Source organism: Lutra lutra, chromosome 7, assembly GCF_902655055.1.
Source record: "Lutra lutra chromosome 7, mLutLut1.2, whole genome shotgun sequence".
Classification (NCBI taxonomy): domain Eukaryota; kingdom Metazoa; phylum Chordata; class Mammalia; order Carnivora; family Mustelidae; genus Lutra; species Lutra lutra.
Genome location: NC_062284.1, coordinates 69014262 through 69032024, shown reverse-complemented (window position 1 = coordinate 69032024; position 17763 = coordinate 69014262). Strand labels below are relative to the sequence as shown.

Below are 17763 nucleotides of genomic sequence, written 5' to 3'. Positions count from 1 at the left end.
GATCACCCGGAAGACTGACGGCTCAAACACAAAAAAGGCAAAGAGACCGTCTGGAGACACCAGACAATAAACACCTAAGTGGGAGCAGAGACTGCTGTGGGAGCTGGCCGAAAAATAACAACTAGCATTCTGGTGGAGTCCTTGGGGAAATACGAATGTTTGTGAGATCCCAGAGCCGGGGCATGTTCCAGTTCTCTGGGAGGTCCAAATGGTGGTTCTGAATCTTGGCGTTGCAGTTTTTGACAAACACTGATGTGGGTGCCCTGTCCCAGAACCACGGGACCCAGAGCTCAGGGGGTGGCACCCTGTCTCTGTAGGCATACAAAGGTCCCCCGGTCACTGTGAGACACAGGACCATGAGAGAGAGACACCCCGTTTCACAGTGTGCGGTCAACTTACCCAACCAGTAGGCTTCCAGTATTTGGTCATCTACACTCATAAATGCATTGGGAATATTGCGCAGAAGTTGCAGGTAGCAAAGGCGTAATAGGTTGTTATTACGAGAAACTGATATTTAAAAATGAAAGGGCCCTGTCACTTTGCATTCACTGTCCTAGAGAATGAGCAGACCCTCTCTTGGAGACACGGATCGACCATGGCTCTGATGCAGTAGGAGCTTCTAAGAACATCGTCATGACACAGCTTTTAAGAAGTCTCTGTATTCTGAAAGGCAGTCCCGTACGCTTTCATCTTTCAATGTACTTACTTTCTGTAGGTAGTTTACTCTCCCGACAGCACCGATTTTTCTCGTGTAATTCATAAAGGCGATATTGCCTTCAGTGGCAGCGTAGAACTCATAAATCCAAATGTCCCCAAATCTCCTGATGAATTCCCTCCACACGTCTGCTCGCAAGCCGTTTCCTATGGCCAGTCTCACTTTATGGACGCGATCATTTGGTTTCTGTGGCAGGAGAAGGAGAGACCAAATTAAACCCTCTCTGGAGACTGCACTTATATACTTGTAATCACCATTACGTTTCTACACATTTATGTTGGTTATGGATTCACCTCTTAGTGCACGCCTTTTCTGTTACTCACACCACATCACGACCCCCTCCTCGCCAACCCACATGGTTTAGGCCGACAGCTAGAACTCCGATTTAATAACCCAAAGACTTGGCTTTTCCTATTTTGATTTTTAAAAGGTAAGGTGAGATGATTTGATAGAACTAAGTAAGGCCAACATTTAATCCACGTCCACTCTGAAGCGAGACTAAGGTACTGACTGTTTTCTTAATGGGGCTGGTGAATTTCAGTGAAGTACCAAAGAGGAGGGATCATATGGAAAGATCTACCAAAGGCTCACAACCGTCTTCACTTGACAGGGAAGAAGAAAACTGGGAACACAGTGTAAGGAGAGAGAATGATTTTCTACAGAGTGATTACTGTTAGGGTTTCAGGGGTGGAGAGAAGATTTTTTTTTAAGATTTTATTTCTTTGAGAGAGAGTGAGAAAGTGAGCATGAGTGCGGGAAGGGGGGGGGGAAGCAGGCTCCCCACTGAGCAGGGAGCTGGATTATGGGCTTGATTTGGGGTTTGATCCCAGGACCCTGCGATCATGATTCAAGCCAAAGGCAGACACCTAACTGCCTGAGCCTCCAGGCGCCTCTGGAGAGAAGACTCATGATCATGTCCTCATTTCATAGACCCAGAGGTCACAAAACCAGGTAAAGCTGAACCACGACGATGAAAATGTCCCAGAGGGCCTGGGAAGGGGAAGAGAGAGAGGAAGCTGGCTCCCAGTTGCCTTGGGTGGCCTGGGAGGAATACGTTTTGCTATAAATAAAAATCACAAAGGAAAAATTGTTTTGAGTGTAAGAACTGAAATGAGAGCTTGTGTCAGTGGGAGAGGTGGAGTTAGGACCTGGTTGCTTTCCATTCAAACATAATTGCTTGTGAGGCCCCTACAAATACGTCCAAATCTGTAGTAATTTCAATATTTTATGCTAATAATATACTAATAATACAAGTTATTGTATACTATAATATACTAATAATGCAATTTATGTTCTCCAGGAGATTACAGTCTGGTGGTGGGAAAGGAAGGTAAACAAATATAATTTTAACCTGCAAATTCTGTAATTCTATGACCTTTAACAGGAAATGTAATGGAATGGGTGAAAGTGCCTGGTAACCAGACCTCTCACTTCAAATGTTAAGTTCTTGGATCTGACAACAAATTTGCTTAAGAGGGCAAAGCTTCTGAAGAGCATTTCTTACCTTATTTCCTATTCTGTGAAATCACTCTGAAGTTATTTTGGGATAAGAGTTCCTCTTGGAAAAGAGATGTTGGCATTGAGAGACTGGCCGTTCTCTGGTAAGGGGAGGGCATTTGATAAGATGGAACAAAGCTTGAACTGAGTTCCACATGAGAGGAGGCAGTGGGTCAGGGGAGCAGTATAGATGCCTTTCACTTTTGAGTACTTGTTGGTGAAAAGTCAGGTGGTGAAGTGTTCTCAGGAGTCCTAACCAACAAAGTGGACAGATACTGGTTTTTGTAAAAACTGGGTCCCTTGTGTGGCCTTCTGAGGAGGAAATGTGTGTAGAGCCCAGGGGTCTCATGCTAGTAGCATGAACTTCAACATTCTGAGCAGGAACCTATTCTCTTAATCAGCAAGCTAGGTCCATAGGTCATGGAATCTACAGATCTTCCTTGATTTCTGATGGCATTACATCCCAATAAACCCACCATAAATTAATAATGTCCTAGGTCAAAAAATGCTTTTTATTCACCTACTCTACTGGACATTATAGCTTAACCTAGCATCCCTTAAGCGTGTTCAGAACACATACATAAGCCTACAGCTGGGCAAAGCTCCAGCACAAACCCTACTTTATAATATGGTATTGAAGATGTCAGGTAATTGATTGAATACTGTACTGAAAGTGAGACACAGAATGGTTGTCTGGGTCTTGGCTGTTCACCCTTGTGATCGTATGGCTGACTGGGAGCTGTGGCTCACTGAGGCTGCCCAGCCTCATGAGAGACGAGCAGAGTTATCTATTGCTAGATGGGAAAAGATCAAAATTCAAAACTCGGCATATGGCTTCTACTGAGTGTGTACCACTTTCATACCACGGTAAGGTAAAAAAAAAAAAATCATAGGCAGAACCATCATAAGTTGGGGACTATCTGTATTCCCTTTTAGAATTAGAAGGTACCTAGAAGTGGGGAGACCATATGCCTGGTTTGTCAGGGCCAGTCCTGGTTTATGCCCGTGGTCCTGATGTGCTTATTAATTATACTCCTTTCACTCCCAAGTGTCCCCTTTTAGACAGAGAATTGGAGGGTCACCCTTCCACAAGGCACTCTTCCCAGTTAAGGACTGTCAGCTTTTCAGAGATTACCCTCGCCTCCCACACTGCTGTCCCTCACTGCCCCTCCAGGAATAAAACATCATAAATATTCGAAGAATACTGACTTTTGCTCTAAAAAATAATGTTCTGACCTGGGGCTAACCTGCTCCCAAGCCTGTGTGAGAAGCTCCAAAGTAGCATTCCAGTGTGTAAACCTGAGACTTGACTAAATCCATGTGCAGCCCGTAATCACCCTCTTAGATCATCTCCTTTTCTGATGGGTGGTGAACATTGCTCTCCCCCATGGGATTATAAACTCCTCTGAGGCCAAGTGGATCTCTATATCATCGGCAATGCCTGCACCTGGACTCTGTGTACAGTCCAATCGCTGCAATCAAAGGAGTAACCTCCACCGGGAAGCCCTCAAGCTTTCTGTTGGACAGTTAATGGTCCGGACATCAGCCCAAGGGCAGGCAGCCCAAAGGCAGTCTAGGGCACAGCAGGCGGCAGGTGCCTCGGGTGTCTGGGCAACTGGCCAGCCTGCTTCACAGGTGCAGCTGTCACCTGGGTGTGGCAGTTAGCTGGGATGAGAGTCACAATACCACAAGCTCGGTTTTCATCATGAACTGAGGGATCTCATTACACCACCAGAAGGGATTAAGGCTGTAAGCTGGAGGTGTTTGCGTGCACCAACTGGGAGATCCTGGAACCTTCTGCCATGTCTGGTTCTCACCTAAGTTTTCCTCGCCCCTGGCTGAGCATACCGGGTGTGATTTGAGTTTTCCTTGCCTGTAGGAGAAACCGTGTTTCCTGATCATCAAATTTACTCCTCAAGGGAGCTGTATTTTAGGTCAAGAATCATCTGCTTGTTTAACAGAGATCAAACTTTTGATTCCACATGAGAGAGGTGAGGGCACATGCACACACACCTGGGGGGACTGAAATCCACACTAGGATTTGATGACTAAAGGGTGAGAAGTTAGGGTGTCCAGAGAGGAACGAAAAGCACCAGGTAAACAGAAAACTTTCATCGAGGGTCTTACTACTATGTGCCAGGCATTTGACCCTCATGGTCTTGCTCATATTTCTATAGAATCCTACCAAAATGTGATAGATAATAAAAGTATTTGCCCCTGGGGTGCCTGGGAGGCTCAGTCGGTTAGGCGTCTGACTCCTGACAGCTCAGGTCTTGATCTCAGGGTTGTGAGTTAAACCCTGCATTAGGCTCCATGTTGGGTATGCAGCCTACTTAAAAAAAATTGCCTCAATTACAGTTCAGGAATCAGAGTCTCAAAAAGATGAAAATAGTTTGCTATAGATCACATAGGTAGCAACATAGTTCTCCAAGATTCAAATCCAAATGCATGTGACTTCAGAGAGAATGCTTTTCCTTGGTTCGAAAAAAAAAAAAAAAAAAAGTGGCACATGTGCAGTTTACATTCTAACAGTCCAAGCACTGAAAGGTTTTTAAATGGTAGATGCTGTCTCCTTACTTGATTGCTCCATCCTTTGCCTCCTCTCTACCACCTGGAGGCTTATACCGTCCATTCTTGTAATCAGTGCCATTGTCACTCTTGAAATCAGTGCCAATCCAATCCAATGTCAACTTCTTTCTCTTCTCTCCAGCTTCTAAATTACATGCTTAGACTGCTGTCTTTTGATTAATCAATTTTAGATGTTATTTGTTGACTTTCTATTGTGCTGGAAGAAGTTGAAGCTATCATTCTCTTCAGTTTTTCCAATATCGCAGTTTTTAGTTAACTCAATATTCAGTGCTCACATTTTGCTCATCATATACTACTGATGAGTCAAGGAATACACTCTGATCCAATTATTGAGGCAATTTTTATTTTTCCTGCAATTCACTGCCACCTACCCATTTGCTTTGTTTTCTTTTTCTATTCTGGGTGGTCTTTCCTCACCACCCAACAGCTTGGAAATACAATGTTCTTCATGGTGAAATCCACCAGATGCTGTAATTTCCTTTTCCCTTTATGCTTTCCTGTTAGCCCTCTGCTCCAATCTGGACTGGTTGCTCTCCAGGCCTGGGGATCCCTTTCCCTCTCTCTCCTGGCTCCTCAGCTCTCTCTTCTCATTCTCTTGTTTGCATGGAGCACTTTCTCTAGTAACTTCCTAAGGAGGGTGTATAGGAGGTAAGCTATTTTGAGATTTTGAATGTCTGAAAATGTTCCTACTGTACACTTGATTGATAATTTGATAGGATATAGAATTCTAGTTAGGCAGTACTTTTTACTAAGAATTTTGAAGGCATTGATCTTTTGTCTTCTAGCTTGCAGTACTGCTGTTGCCAAGTCAAATGTTACTCTTACAGACTCTTTCCTCTCTGTCTCTTTCTCCTTTTTAGTAGCTTTACATTTCATCCTGGTGTTTAAAATTTTTAAGTTGCACTCATTTCATTGGGTACTCACTTGGCTCTTTCAATTTGTCCTTCAGCTCTGGGAAGTCTTCTTTCCTTTTTTCTTTTTTTTTTTTTTTTTTAATTTTAAAAAGTTGTTTCTCTTCAGCATTTTTTTTTTTCAGATAGGTTGACCATTACTGTTTTCATTTCACTTTCAAGAAATATTATTGTTATTATTATTATTATTATTTAAAGTAGGCTCCACACCCAGCATGGAGCCCAGTGTGGGCCTTGAACTCATGACCCTGATATCAAGACTGAACTGGAGGATCAAGAGTTAGATGCTTAGTAATAAGTCAGTTGGAGAAAGACAACTATCATATGATCTCCCTGAATGAGGAAGTGGAGATGCAACGTGGGGGGTAGGAAAAGAATAAATGAAACAAGATGGGATCGGGAGGGAGACAAACCATAAGAGACTCTTAGTCTCACAAAACAAACTGAGGGTTGCGGGGGGCGGGTGGGGGAGGTGGGTAGGGAGAGGGAGGTGGGGTTATGGACATTGGGGAAGGTATGTGCTATGGTGAGTGCTGTGAAGTATGTAAACCTGGTGATTCACAGACCTGTACCCCTGGGGCTAATAATACATTATATGATAATAAAAAAATTAAAAAAAATTTAAAAAGAGTTGGATACTTAACTGACTGAAGCTATTGCCAGTAGCTTCTGCACTGTTCCATGACAGGGTAGTTCTAGCTGAGAATTAGACTTCTAGATTCTTTTGCCTACAAGCATAAACTGGCTACTGGAGTTCTAGAAGCTGTGCAAGGGAAGGGCACTGGCACCCTCTCCGGTTAATAAGTAGATATACTCAATCTCTGTTTTCAGTGTTTCACCCTGCCCGCCTCCCCTTGTAGGGTCCTTGATTTCAGAGCTCTTCTAGGTGTTCTCCAGAATAAACCTCCAGTCTACCACAAGGGTGGGAGAGGGGAGCAGAGGTTTAGGAATTTTTTACACAGATTTTCCAAAATCCTCCTGTTTTCAAGCTTGAAACCTCAGTCCATCTCTAGTTGTATTTGATGCCCCTGATTTCTCAGGTTTCAGGAAGTCAATCAACTTCTTTCTTGTTGGTACCAGCTTCTTAGCTTTCATCTCTCTCAATCCCATGATGTCAGTGACCTTCATCTTTCAGTTCTCTATACTATGTAGTTTCCTGTTGCAATATCTCTTAGTTTCTCTTTGTTTTGGGGAGATTTTTAAGAAATGAAAAAACAGAGGCATTTACCATCTTAGAAAAATTCTAGAGTCCCGGGTGCCTGGGTGGCTCAGTTGGTTGCGCCACTGCCTTCGGCTCAGGCTGTGCTCCCAGAGTCTCGGGATTGAGTCCCGCAGTGGGCTCCCAGCTCTGCGGGGAGTCTGCTTCTCCCTCTGACCGTCTTCCCTCTCATCTCTCTTTCACTCTCTCAAATAAATAAATGAAATCTTAAAAAAAAAAAAAAAAGAAAAATTCCAGAGTCCCTTATCTTTTTTTTAAGATTTTATTTATTTATTTGAGAGAGAGAGAGAGAAGGGGCAGAGGGAGACGCAGACTCACTGCTGAGCAGGGAGATGGACACGGGGCTCGATCCCAGGACCTTGAGATGATGACTTGAGCTAAAGGCAGACACTTAACTGACTGAACCACCATCCAGGCACCCCACCAGAGTCCCTGATCTTAACAACTAATATGCTATACTTCTGTTTGGATCCCCTAGGACAAAAGAAAACCCCCAGTAACAGGAATGAAAGGAAGAGGATCCATTTTTCTGCTCTACAGAGAGGGCTTTCTCCTTCCAGTGCATCTTCTCACTGAAGCTAAAGGGACTGTCTAAAAACATTGTCTCCCCATCAGTCTTCCATGGAAGGTCCTTCCATGCTTTGTTATGTTCACATTTAAGTCTCAGCACAGCAAAGCCCTTGTCACCTGGCCCCATCATCCAGTCTTGCCTCCTGCTACACTGCTTGTAGCTCCCGACATGCCAGTCCTTCACTCCACTCTGCACACCCTGTTCCAGGGAACCAGAAGCCCTTCTTTCATTGCACGGCTGGTAAGTTTCTCTGTACCCCTCGAAACTCACCTTCTGTGGGAAACCTTCTCTGATTCTGCTCTCTTTACCTCTTTCATTTTTCTGCTTTCCTTTCCCTTTTTTGCCCTGCCCCAGCTTGCCCCTGAGAGGTCAAACTGGTCACTGCCTACTCTGTGCTGCTAAATACCCTCCACTCTACATTCTGTCAGAATGGAGGTGATGCAGAGACAGACATGTGAGGTTGGGAGTTTATCCAATTTTGGAGGGAAGGCAAATGACTCGAGGAGGTAACAGTAGGGAATTAAGTTGAGCCTATTCAGCAGTCTCGGAATTCCAGTCGTTCTTACTTCCCCTTCCAAATACCATGACTTCTATGTGTGGCCCCTGGAACTCTTTTCTGGTTCCCTTTTCCTTCTCCCTCTCCTCCCCCTGCCCTGGTCATATATACCCCGGGCAAGCAGTACGAAGCCTCATTGAGACCCATTCCATGGCTTAGTCCCGAACTGGAGCAGAGAAACACTGAGGTTTAGCAGTATCTTGTTCCAATAAATTTATCTTTTTCCTAAATGGCATTGCTGTTTAAGCAACTACACAAAACAAAATGGGAGATGACAGCTGCATGCTGGACCAGACTGGACTTCCATAGTAAACAGGTATCCTGGATGCTAAAGCCCATACGTAACAATGGAAGACAGGTAAAATGGATCAAGAAATTTCTACAGTAACACTGTAAAAGCACTAGTCAGCAGCTTTGTTATCCAAGCCCCACTCAACTTTAGATGAGCGTGATTGACTCATTTGAATGTCCTCTCATTTCTTCCTTCCTGCCCGTGGAGCCAGAATTTTCTCTGATTCATTTGATGATAGATATGGAGCACCTACCAGGAGGTACACATTCTTAGGCACTGAAGATGATGATGATAATGGCTACTCTTTGTTGATTATTCACTAAGCATCAGGTATTTTGTTCAGTACTTTCTTAATCATCTCATTTTTGTCTTCACAGCCCCCTATGAAGTAGGTACTATTGTTTACCCTGCTGGAGGACAGGAAAGTGAGAGAGAGTTTAACTGTCCCGTTCACATGGTCATTGGTTTCAGGCCTGGTGACCCCTGAGTCTTGGCTCTTAAGCACTACATTCTTCGCTTGAGCCAAATCTGAATTCCTATGCTAAGGGTAGCTGGTGACATGCCTCCCTAGTCTTCTGCTCGATCAAAGGAGCTAGTGACAAACTGAGGATTTTGGAGGGGAAGGGAGTGGGGGACTGGGTGAGCCTGGTGGTGGGTACTAAGGAGGGCACGTATTGCATGGAGCACTGGGTGTGGTGCATAAACAATGAATCTTGGAACACTGAAAAAATAAATTAAAAAAAAAAAAAGGAGCTACTGAATAGGATTAAGACAAGGGACAAGCAGAGGAGCCTCCACCTCCCTGACATTGTTCCAGAGTTTCTCGAGAAGCAGTGCCATGTCTGTGGACGGGGGTCATTTGGTTTATCTGCTCGGCTGAGGCAGGAGTTTCCTCCCTAATACCCACTGCTTGGGATGGGGGGTGTTAGCCCCTCCAGTGATGGCCTATTCTAGACAGCTCTAAGGATGCAAAACTTCCTGATTACATTGGTCCAGAGCCTTCCACCACCAGTTCTAGTTCTTTATCCACTCCGTTTGAGAAGACCTTTTGATGCAATCTTTCTTTAAGCTCCTTTAAATCCATAGAATTTGGGTCGTCTATCGTGACCTATTTTTTAAAAATTATGGTTAAATACGCATAACAAAATTTCCTATCCTGCCCATTTTAAAATGTACAAGTCAGTGGTACTAAATACATTCACAATATTGTACAGTTACCACCACTATCCATCTCCATAACTCTTTCATCTTGTCAAACTGAAACCCTGTACCCATTAAACAAGAACTCCCTGTGCTCCCCCGCTCCCGGCCCCTGGCAACATACCATTCTACTTTTTGTCTTTATGGTTTTGACTACTCTACATACCTCGTATACATGGAATCATACAGCATTTGCCTTTTTGTGATTGGCTATTTCACTTAACACTGTCCGCGGGGTTTACTTGTGTTATAGCACACTGCAGAACTCCCTTCCTTTTTAAGGCTGAATAATATTCCACTCTGTGTACATACCACACTTGCCTACCCATTCATCCATTCTTGGGCACTTGGGTTGCTCCCACATTTTAGCTATTATGAATAACGCTGTTATGAACATGAATATACAACTATCTCTTTGAGAACCTCCTTTCAATTCTTTTGGGCATGGTACCCAGAAATGGAATTGATGGATTACATAGTAATTTTATTTTTCATGTTTTGAGAAACTGCCGTACTATTTTCCACAGTGGCTGAACCAGTTACTTCCCACCCACAGTGCATGCAGGTTCTAATTTCTCCACATCCTCATCAACGCTTGTTGTTTGCTCTATGTGTGTGTGTGTGTGTGTGTGTGTGTATGTGTGTTTAATAGAAGTGATCCTAATGAGTATGAAGTGGTATTTTACTATAGTTATGATTTGCATTTCCCTAATGATTAGTGATGCTGAACATTTTTTCATGCGCTTGTTGGCCATTTGTATATCTTCTTTGCCTATATTTGAATCAGGTTGGTTGGTTGTTTTTTTGTTATTAAAGTTTAGGAACTCTCTATATATTCTGAATATGAATCTTTTCTAATATATATGATTTGCAAATATTTTCTCCCATCCTGTATGTTGCCTTTTACTCTGTTGATAGTGTCTTTTGAGGCACAGAATTTTGAGTTTTATGAAGCCCACTTTGTCTATTTTTTCTTTTGATGCCTATGCCTTCGGTGTCACATTCAAGAAATCAGTACCAAATCCAATGTCATAAAGTTCTGTTTTATGTTTTCTTCCAAGAGTTCTATTATTTTAGGTCTTAAAATTTAGTGTTTTGTTTTGTTTTTGAGAGAGAGAGAGAGAAAGAGAGCAAGGCAATGGCAGGGGCATATGAAGAGAGAGAATCTCAAACAGGCTTCACACTCAGTGCTGAGCCCAGCATGGGACTCCATCTCACGACCTTGAGATCATGACCTGAGCTGAAATCAAGAGTCGGACAGATACTTAACCAACTGAGCCACCCAGGTACCCCTAGGTCTTTTTTCCATTTTGAGATAGTTTTTGTATAAGCATGTTAGATAAGGGTCCAACTTCATTCTTTTGCATGTGGGTATTCAGTTTTCCCAGGACCATTTGTTGAAAAACTGTCCTTTCCCCAATGAATGGTTTTGGCACCCTTGTCAAAAATCATTTGGCAATGATTAACATTGACAGGGGCTTATTTCTGGGCTCTCTATTCTATTTCACTGGTCTATACGTCTTTCTTCATGTTAGTACCACATTGTTTTGATTACTATAGCTTTGTAGTAAGTTTTGAAATTAGGAAGTGTAAATCCCCCAATTTTGTCCTTTTTCAAGATTGTTTTGCGGGTGCCTGGGTGGCTCAGTGGGTTAAAGCCTCTGCCTTTGGCTCAGGTCATGATCCCAGGATGCTGGGATCATGCCCCATGTCAGGCTTTCTGCTCAGCGGGGAATCTGCTTCCCTCTCTCTCTGTCTCTGCCTGCCTCTCTGCCTACTTATGATCTGTCAAGTAAATAAATAAAATCTTAAAAAAAAAGATTGCTTTGGCTATTTGGGGTCCCTTGAGGCTCCATATGAATTTTAGGATAGGTTTTCTTCTGTATTCACAAAATATGTCATTGGGATTTTGATAGGGATTGCATTGAATCTATAGGTCTCTTTGGGTAGCAGCATCATTTTAACAATATTAAATCTTCCAATCTGTGAACATGGGGTGTGTTTTCATTTGTTTATGTCTTCTTTAGTTTCTTTCATCTATGTTTTCTAGTTTTCATTATACATGTCTTTCACCTCCTTGGTTAAGTTCATTCTTAAGTATTGTATTCTTTTTGATGTTAGTGTTTTTGTAATTATCTTTTAGATTGTTCATTGTTAGTGTATAGAAATACAACAGATTATTGTGTGTTGACTCTGTATCCTGCTACTTTGCTGAATTCATTTATTAGTACTAATGGTTTTGCTGTCTTAAGGATTTTCTTTATATAAGCTTATATCATTTTTAAAGTCTTTGACTGAAGGTTTCTGAAGGTTTTTCTTTCTTTCTTTTTTTTTTTTTTTTAGGTAACATTGATCATTCTTTATAGTTCTTGTAAGTATTTTTAAGACAACCCAGAACTGAGGGGTGGGGGAGAAGCAAGAGCTAATAGAAATTTTGTATCTTCTAGATTTGAGGTCATCTGTGAATTATACAATAAATCATAATAATTTTGAAGATAGAAAGCCCCAATCAAATTTTAGTTTTCAGCATCTGAAACAACGTTATGAGGAAGGAGAAAGGTGGAAGTGTTTATATGTGTGAGTGTGTGTAAGCCTGAAAGAGTTACACAAACATGTTTATTTTCCTCAAGTCCACACACCCTCCCCCAGGAGACTTCTAACTGATAAAGGGGGCTTTTAAGGCAGAGAAGAAAAGCCAAACAGAAGGGCCCCATATGGATTTCTGAGTTTTAATAGTGAAGCATGCAATCTTGAGGCCAGATGGGATACTAATGTGAAAAAAATTCAATAATGACTTCAACAGAGATTGCTGTGAGAAAGGTCCTAATCCAGCTCACAGCTAATTATGACTCTCACGAAGCTGGTGAATCTGCTGCCCAGATCAGAATAATATGTGCAAAGTCTAAGCATCCTAGGGGAACTGTATTACCTCTCTAAAGTTAGTCATACATCTTTCAGGGGCCAGAATTTAGAGGTTCATTCAATGAAGTTTGTTGCTGCCTCGAATATGCCACATACAGATCTCAGGGCTAGAGATCTGGCAGTGAACGAAGCCCCTGGCATGTGGAACTTTCATGCAACTGCGGGAGACAGACAATAGACACATAAACCTGTCCTACGTCAGGAGGTACAGTCCTATGAAAAGCAGTCACCCATGAGATGGATGGTAAGGGGTGGGGTGATAACACTTGTTGATTAGTAGGAGGGGTCTCTCTGATGAGCTGACATGTGGGCAGAGACTGAATGAAGTGAGGAGGGGAAGAACGGGGGCCAGAGCATCCTATGCTTCTTCCTATGTCACGGCAGATGTTATATAAGTTGAAGATAACAGGTGCTTATAAATAATAATTTATCAACTTAGTGATCCTCTGAGTTTGTTTTGATTGAAAGGACTACAGGAAGCAGGATCTGGTGAGTTTACTGCATTATCTAGTCTAGTGGTTCTCAACTGGGGCTGATTTTGCTTACCAGGGGACATATGGCAATGTCTGAAGACAATTTGATTGTCATAACCTGGCAGGGGGGGGGAGGGGCAGGGTACTACTGGCATGTCCTGCATAAAGGGCAAAGACGATACCAAACATCCTACAGTACACGGAACAACTCCATACAGCAAAGAATGAATGCGCCCAAAATGTCAGCAGTGCTGCTGTTGCGAACCCTTGATTTGGTCCTCAGGCAGGCTGTCAGGCCTCTGATAATACTTGAGGGGTGGGACAGGAGAAGTTCTTTCAAAGAACCCCATCAAGATATGTGGATATCTGCAAACAGGGTAGATCCCAGGCCTCTGGACTAACCTTGGGGCATCTGCTCAAGCCTGTTAACAGACTTAGATGGTTTCAAGGCCACATGGCGATTTATTCAAGCAACATTAAGTAAATGATTCCTGTAAGCCTGTGGTATAAGACAAAGTAAGGATACAAGATGTGGTCCCTGCCATCAAAGACTTTGCAGCTTAGGGAGGATAGAAGGTGTGAAAACAAATACATGCAAGGTGACAGGGCCAGAGTGGGTAGAAATTAAATGATGTGAGGGAAAGAAATCAAATAATGCTGGAGTGACCCAAATAGGTTTAACGTATGAGGTATCCTTTCAACTGGGCTTTGAGAGTGAGTAGACTTTAGACAGTTAGGGAAGGAGAGGATCTGCTAGGTAGAGGGTAAGAATTGAGAACAGGTAAAAAAGTAGGCAAAAATAATATTAACAACTGACACCTATAGGATAGGTGTGTCACTTTATCGCGATGAACAACTGTAGTCTAAACTGAAAACTGGTAGATAGGTAAGTCTCAGCTGAAGTCAGCATGACCCAGAGTAATGGGAATTCCCCGTACCCATCTCAAAAAGAATGAAACTTGGGGAGTGTTACCTGGGGTGAGTTGCATAAATACCGAAGAAGTTCACCAATATACTGAATGACAGTGACATTATACTTCCTGCAGTCATCCCAGAACTGGCTGGCTGAAAATTTGCTCCGCAAGACAAGAGTAGAACCTACAGAGAAGTGTATATAAAGTGTTAAAAAAGAATTGCTATGAAAAACTCCCTGGTTGTATTTGTCATTTTTGAAAGGTAGAAATTTAAATATGAATTATATTCACAAACGAGTTTTGAGTACTGCTTATAGTCAAGATGAAAATCAATAAGGCATGGTTTTATCCTACAGAGGCTTTCAATCTGGTGGGCAACAGACACATGCAGATGTCTTTCTAATAAAAGTCAGTGTGCAATAAATAGGGTGTTCAAATGAATCTCTAAAGGAATGTGAGTGAGGGGGTGTGTGTGTGTATTAATTTGGGTGCTTGGGGGTAAGTGCTGAGAAGGGCATATTTTGGAAAAGGTAGGACCTGAATTCTTGAGCAATGAATATGAAGAAAGGTGACAGAATTCCAGGCAGAGGAAACAATGTGAAACATAAAGACAGGGCAGTCCAGAAGGCGTGGAAAGATAGCCAAGACTCAGCTGGATCGTGACTGGAGTGGTGAAGAGTGGGTGAGTCATGGGAGAGGAACCTGGAGAAGCAGCTAGGGGTGCCATCATGGAGAACTTGGAAGTGCCAGGTGGAAGAGTCAGGCTTAACTCTGCAGGCAATGGAGTACTAGGGTCTTGAGCAAGCAGGAAAATTGTTCTTTGATGGGTGAGGTAGACATAATGGTTCCCAAAGATGTCCCTGTTCTAATCCATAGGACCTGTGAATATGGTACCTTACATGGTGAAAAGGACTGTGTAGAGGTGATTAAATTCAGGATTTTGACATGGGAAGATCATCGTGGATTACCTGGGTGGGCCCATTGAAATCATAGCTGTCCTTATAACAGGAAGGCAAGCAGGTCAAGGGCAGAAGAAGATGGGATAATGGAAACAAAATGTTGGAATGATGTGTTTTGAAGACTGAAGAAGTGGCCATGAGCCAAAGAATACAGACAGCCTCCAGAAGCTGGAAAAAGCAAAGAAATGGATTCTCTCCTAGAGCTTCTAGAAGGGATGCAGCCCTGCCAACACCTTGGTTTTAAGACTTCTGACCTTCAAAACAGCATTAAAACTTGTATTCCTTTAAAGCCACTAAGTTTGTGGTAATTTGTTACAGTAGCATTAGGAATAGCAATAGCAATAGCAATAGCAATAGGAAATCAATATAATGGGTAAAAATAATATATATCAGACCCAACCTAACTATAGGCATGAAATGTAGTAAAGTGAAATTAAAAAATTCATTTTTTTTTTCGTGCTTTTAGTTTAGCTTTATTCCTAAGTATACAAAAGTCCACTGTTTTAGAAGAGGAAGCATTTTTTAAAATACTATTTTTTCTTCTTTAGAATGTATCTATGGGGAGCACCTGGGTGGCTCAGTGGGTTGAGCCTCTGCCTTTGGCTCAGGTCATGATCTCAGGGTCCTGGGATCGAGCCCCACATTGGGCTCTCTGCTCAGCGGGGAGCCTGCTCACCCCCCGGCCCCCGTCTGCTTCTCTGCCTACTTGTGATCTCTGTCTGTCAAATAAATAAACAAAATCTTAAAAAAAAAAAGTACATTGCTATCACCTCAAAAGTCTTATTTAAAAAAAAAAAAAAAAAGAACGTATAAGCAAATGTGTGAGTAATGGAGTTTTCCCTTTGGGACCTCAGAGGCCCTCTGTACTTGATGAGCCCAAGTATATGATCAGGTCCCATCAATCATTCCTGGCTAGTGTGGAGGTGGGTACTGATGCTGGGGTAAATATTTTATAACTGATCAATATGTTGGTGAGGGAAAGACACAGAGGCTTGGGCCATAACACATGCATATACATATGTATATGCATACATGTTATTATATATATGTTTATTATTTATTAGTTAAAATGAAATGTCACATGGAAGAAAAAATTAGGGTTTTTTTTGTTTGTTTGTTTTGTTTTTTTAGCTTAGAGAGTTAGAGATGGCTTTCTGGGAGAGGTGGACGTTAGACTGAGCCTTGATGTATACAAAGGGCATAAAGCCTACTGAAAGGAGGAAAGATGGCAACTCTAATTTGTATGGTAAAATTTTGGAAGGAAAGAGAAGGGATGGAAAGCCAAGTATTCTGACAAGAGCTGAAGAGCTGTGGGAGCAGAGAAGAAAAATAGGATGGGAACAACTAAGGGGGAAATTTAAATCAGATGCTGACGGAGGTCTACATGCAGATTTCTGAAGATGGAAATGACAGAGGGGACTTACTTATGGGACCTAAGAATCAAGTGTCTTGATCTGGATGAACACCCGGAACATTTTAAGGAAATTTCCTCCTTGATATCCTGAAAACTGTAGCACTATATTATCAGATAAGCAGGCATGAGAAAATATAAATTATTCTAGATACTTACTGGTGATGTGGGAGCCAAATACCCTTGTTACTAACATAGAATCAAATGCTGTTCCTAGCAGACAGGAAAGTAGCTGACTTTGTATTACTTTCCCCATGGAGCACGTGTGACTGTGTACCAGACTCCAGTGCCTTTAGAGAAAAAGCTTACCAGACAGGATACATCCGTGGAGACAAACCATTAGCGCAGCACTGTGATACAAGGGCAGGGTGGTATAAATGACATCGTCTTCCTTAATCCCGCTGGCACTGACGAAGCCAGTCCCATACCATAGGCGTTGGTGATTGATCATCGCAGCTTTCGGGAGACCTTTGCAAAGATACAAGAGAAGGCAGGGTGAGCCAAGATTGGCCATTCGCAGACATGTGGTCCAGGAGAGAGATCTGGCTTAGGAAGATCCATGGTCCAGTGCTTAGAGAATTTCATGGGGCCATAATCAGTTACACCAAGAGTCAGCAAATTTTTTTTCTGTAGGAGACTAGAGAGTCCATGTTTTAGGCTTTGCACGGTCATACAGTCTCTGTTATAAATACTCAACTCTGCTATTGTAGCTGATAATAGCCAGCCATATAAAAGAATGAATGTGGCTGTGTTCTGAGAAAGCTTTATTTGCCACAACAGGGAGGGGAGGCTGTATTTGGCCCACAGACCACTGCTTGCTGAACCGAGTTAGATGGTTACTCCAGTAGTAATTTGAAGAGAAAGCCATGAATGTCTGTTGAATTTTTGCTCTATGCCTGTCACCTTGCAAGGTATTTTCAAAATTTCAATTATTTCTCATAATTAACAGGATCAGTAAAATTATATTCTCGAATCCACAGAGGAGAAGGCAGAGATTCAGAGAGATTGAATACTTTTCCATTCCTATCACTTTTCTTCATAACCACTTTTATGAATTTCTTAGCTCCTCTTCTAGAGTGTTTTTATATAAATACAAGCAAATAAGAAGAGTTGCTTATTTTGTTCTTGCCCTTTCCTCCATTAAAAATATGGACAAACTTCTGCACTTTTCCCTCTCTGCTTAACATTGGATGGTTGAGAACTGTCCATATTTATACAATGAAACTTTCCTTATTCATTCATTCATTTATTCTCTCTTTCTCTCGGTTGCATCAAGTCTTTGTATTTGTGTGTTATAATTTATTTAACTCTTTTGCTATTCCAGCCTGGTCCACATGCTAGTTTATACTATGAGCGATGCTGTATTTGTAGGATAAATTTGCTGAAGTGAGACTGTAGGGTCAAAAGATAACATATCTTTGTAATTTTGATAGGTAGCGCCATATTGCCAGTTATAAGGGCTGTCCCAATCCACTCTCTCACCAGCAACATCTGAGTGGACCTGATCCTCATAGCCTTGCCTAGGTATGCTCTC

At 42.2% G+C, this 17763-nt stretch overlaps 1 protein-coding gene across 1 annotated transcript in view; it reads right to left on the bottom strand.

Annotated features, from left to right (window-relative positions):
- Window positions 1-17763, bottom strand: part of SLC27A2 (solute carrier family 27 member 2) — a 45003-nt gene that overhangs the window by 13666 nt on the left and 13574 nt on the right. Inside the window, exons 3-5 of the mRNA XM_047738731.1 lie at window positions 16539-16697; window positions 13919-14043; window positions 707-901 (exon numbers count right to left, since the gene is read on the bottom strand). Coding sequence (XP_047594687.1) covers window positions 707-901; window positions 13919-14043; window positions 16539-16697 — 479 coding nt within the window. The remainder of the gene's footprint in view (window positions 1-706; window positions 902-13918; window positions 14044-16538; window positions 16698-17763) is intronic.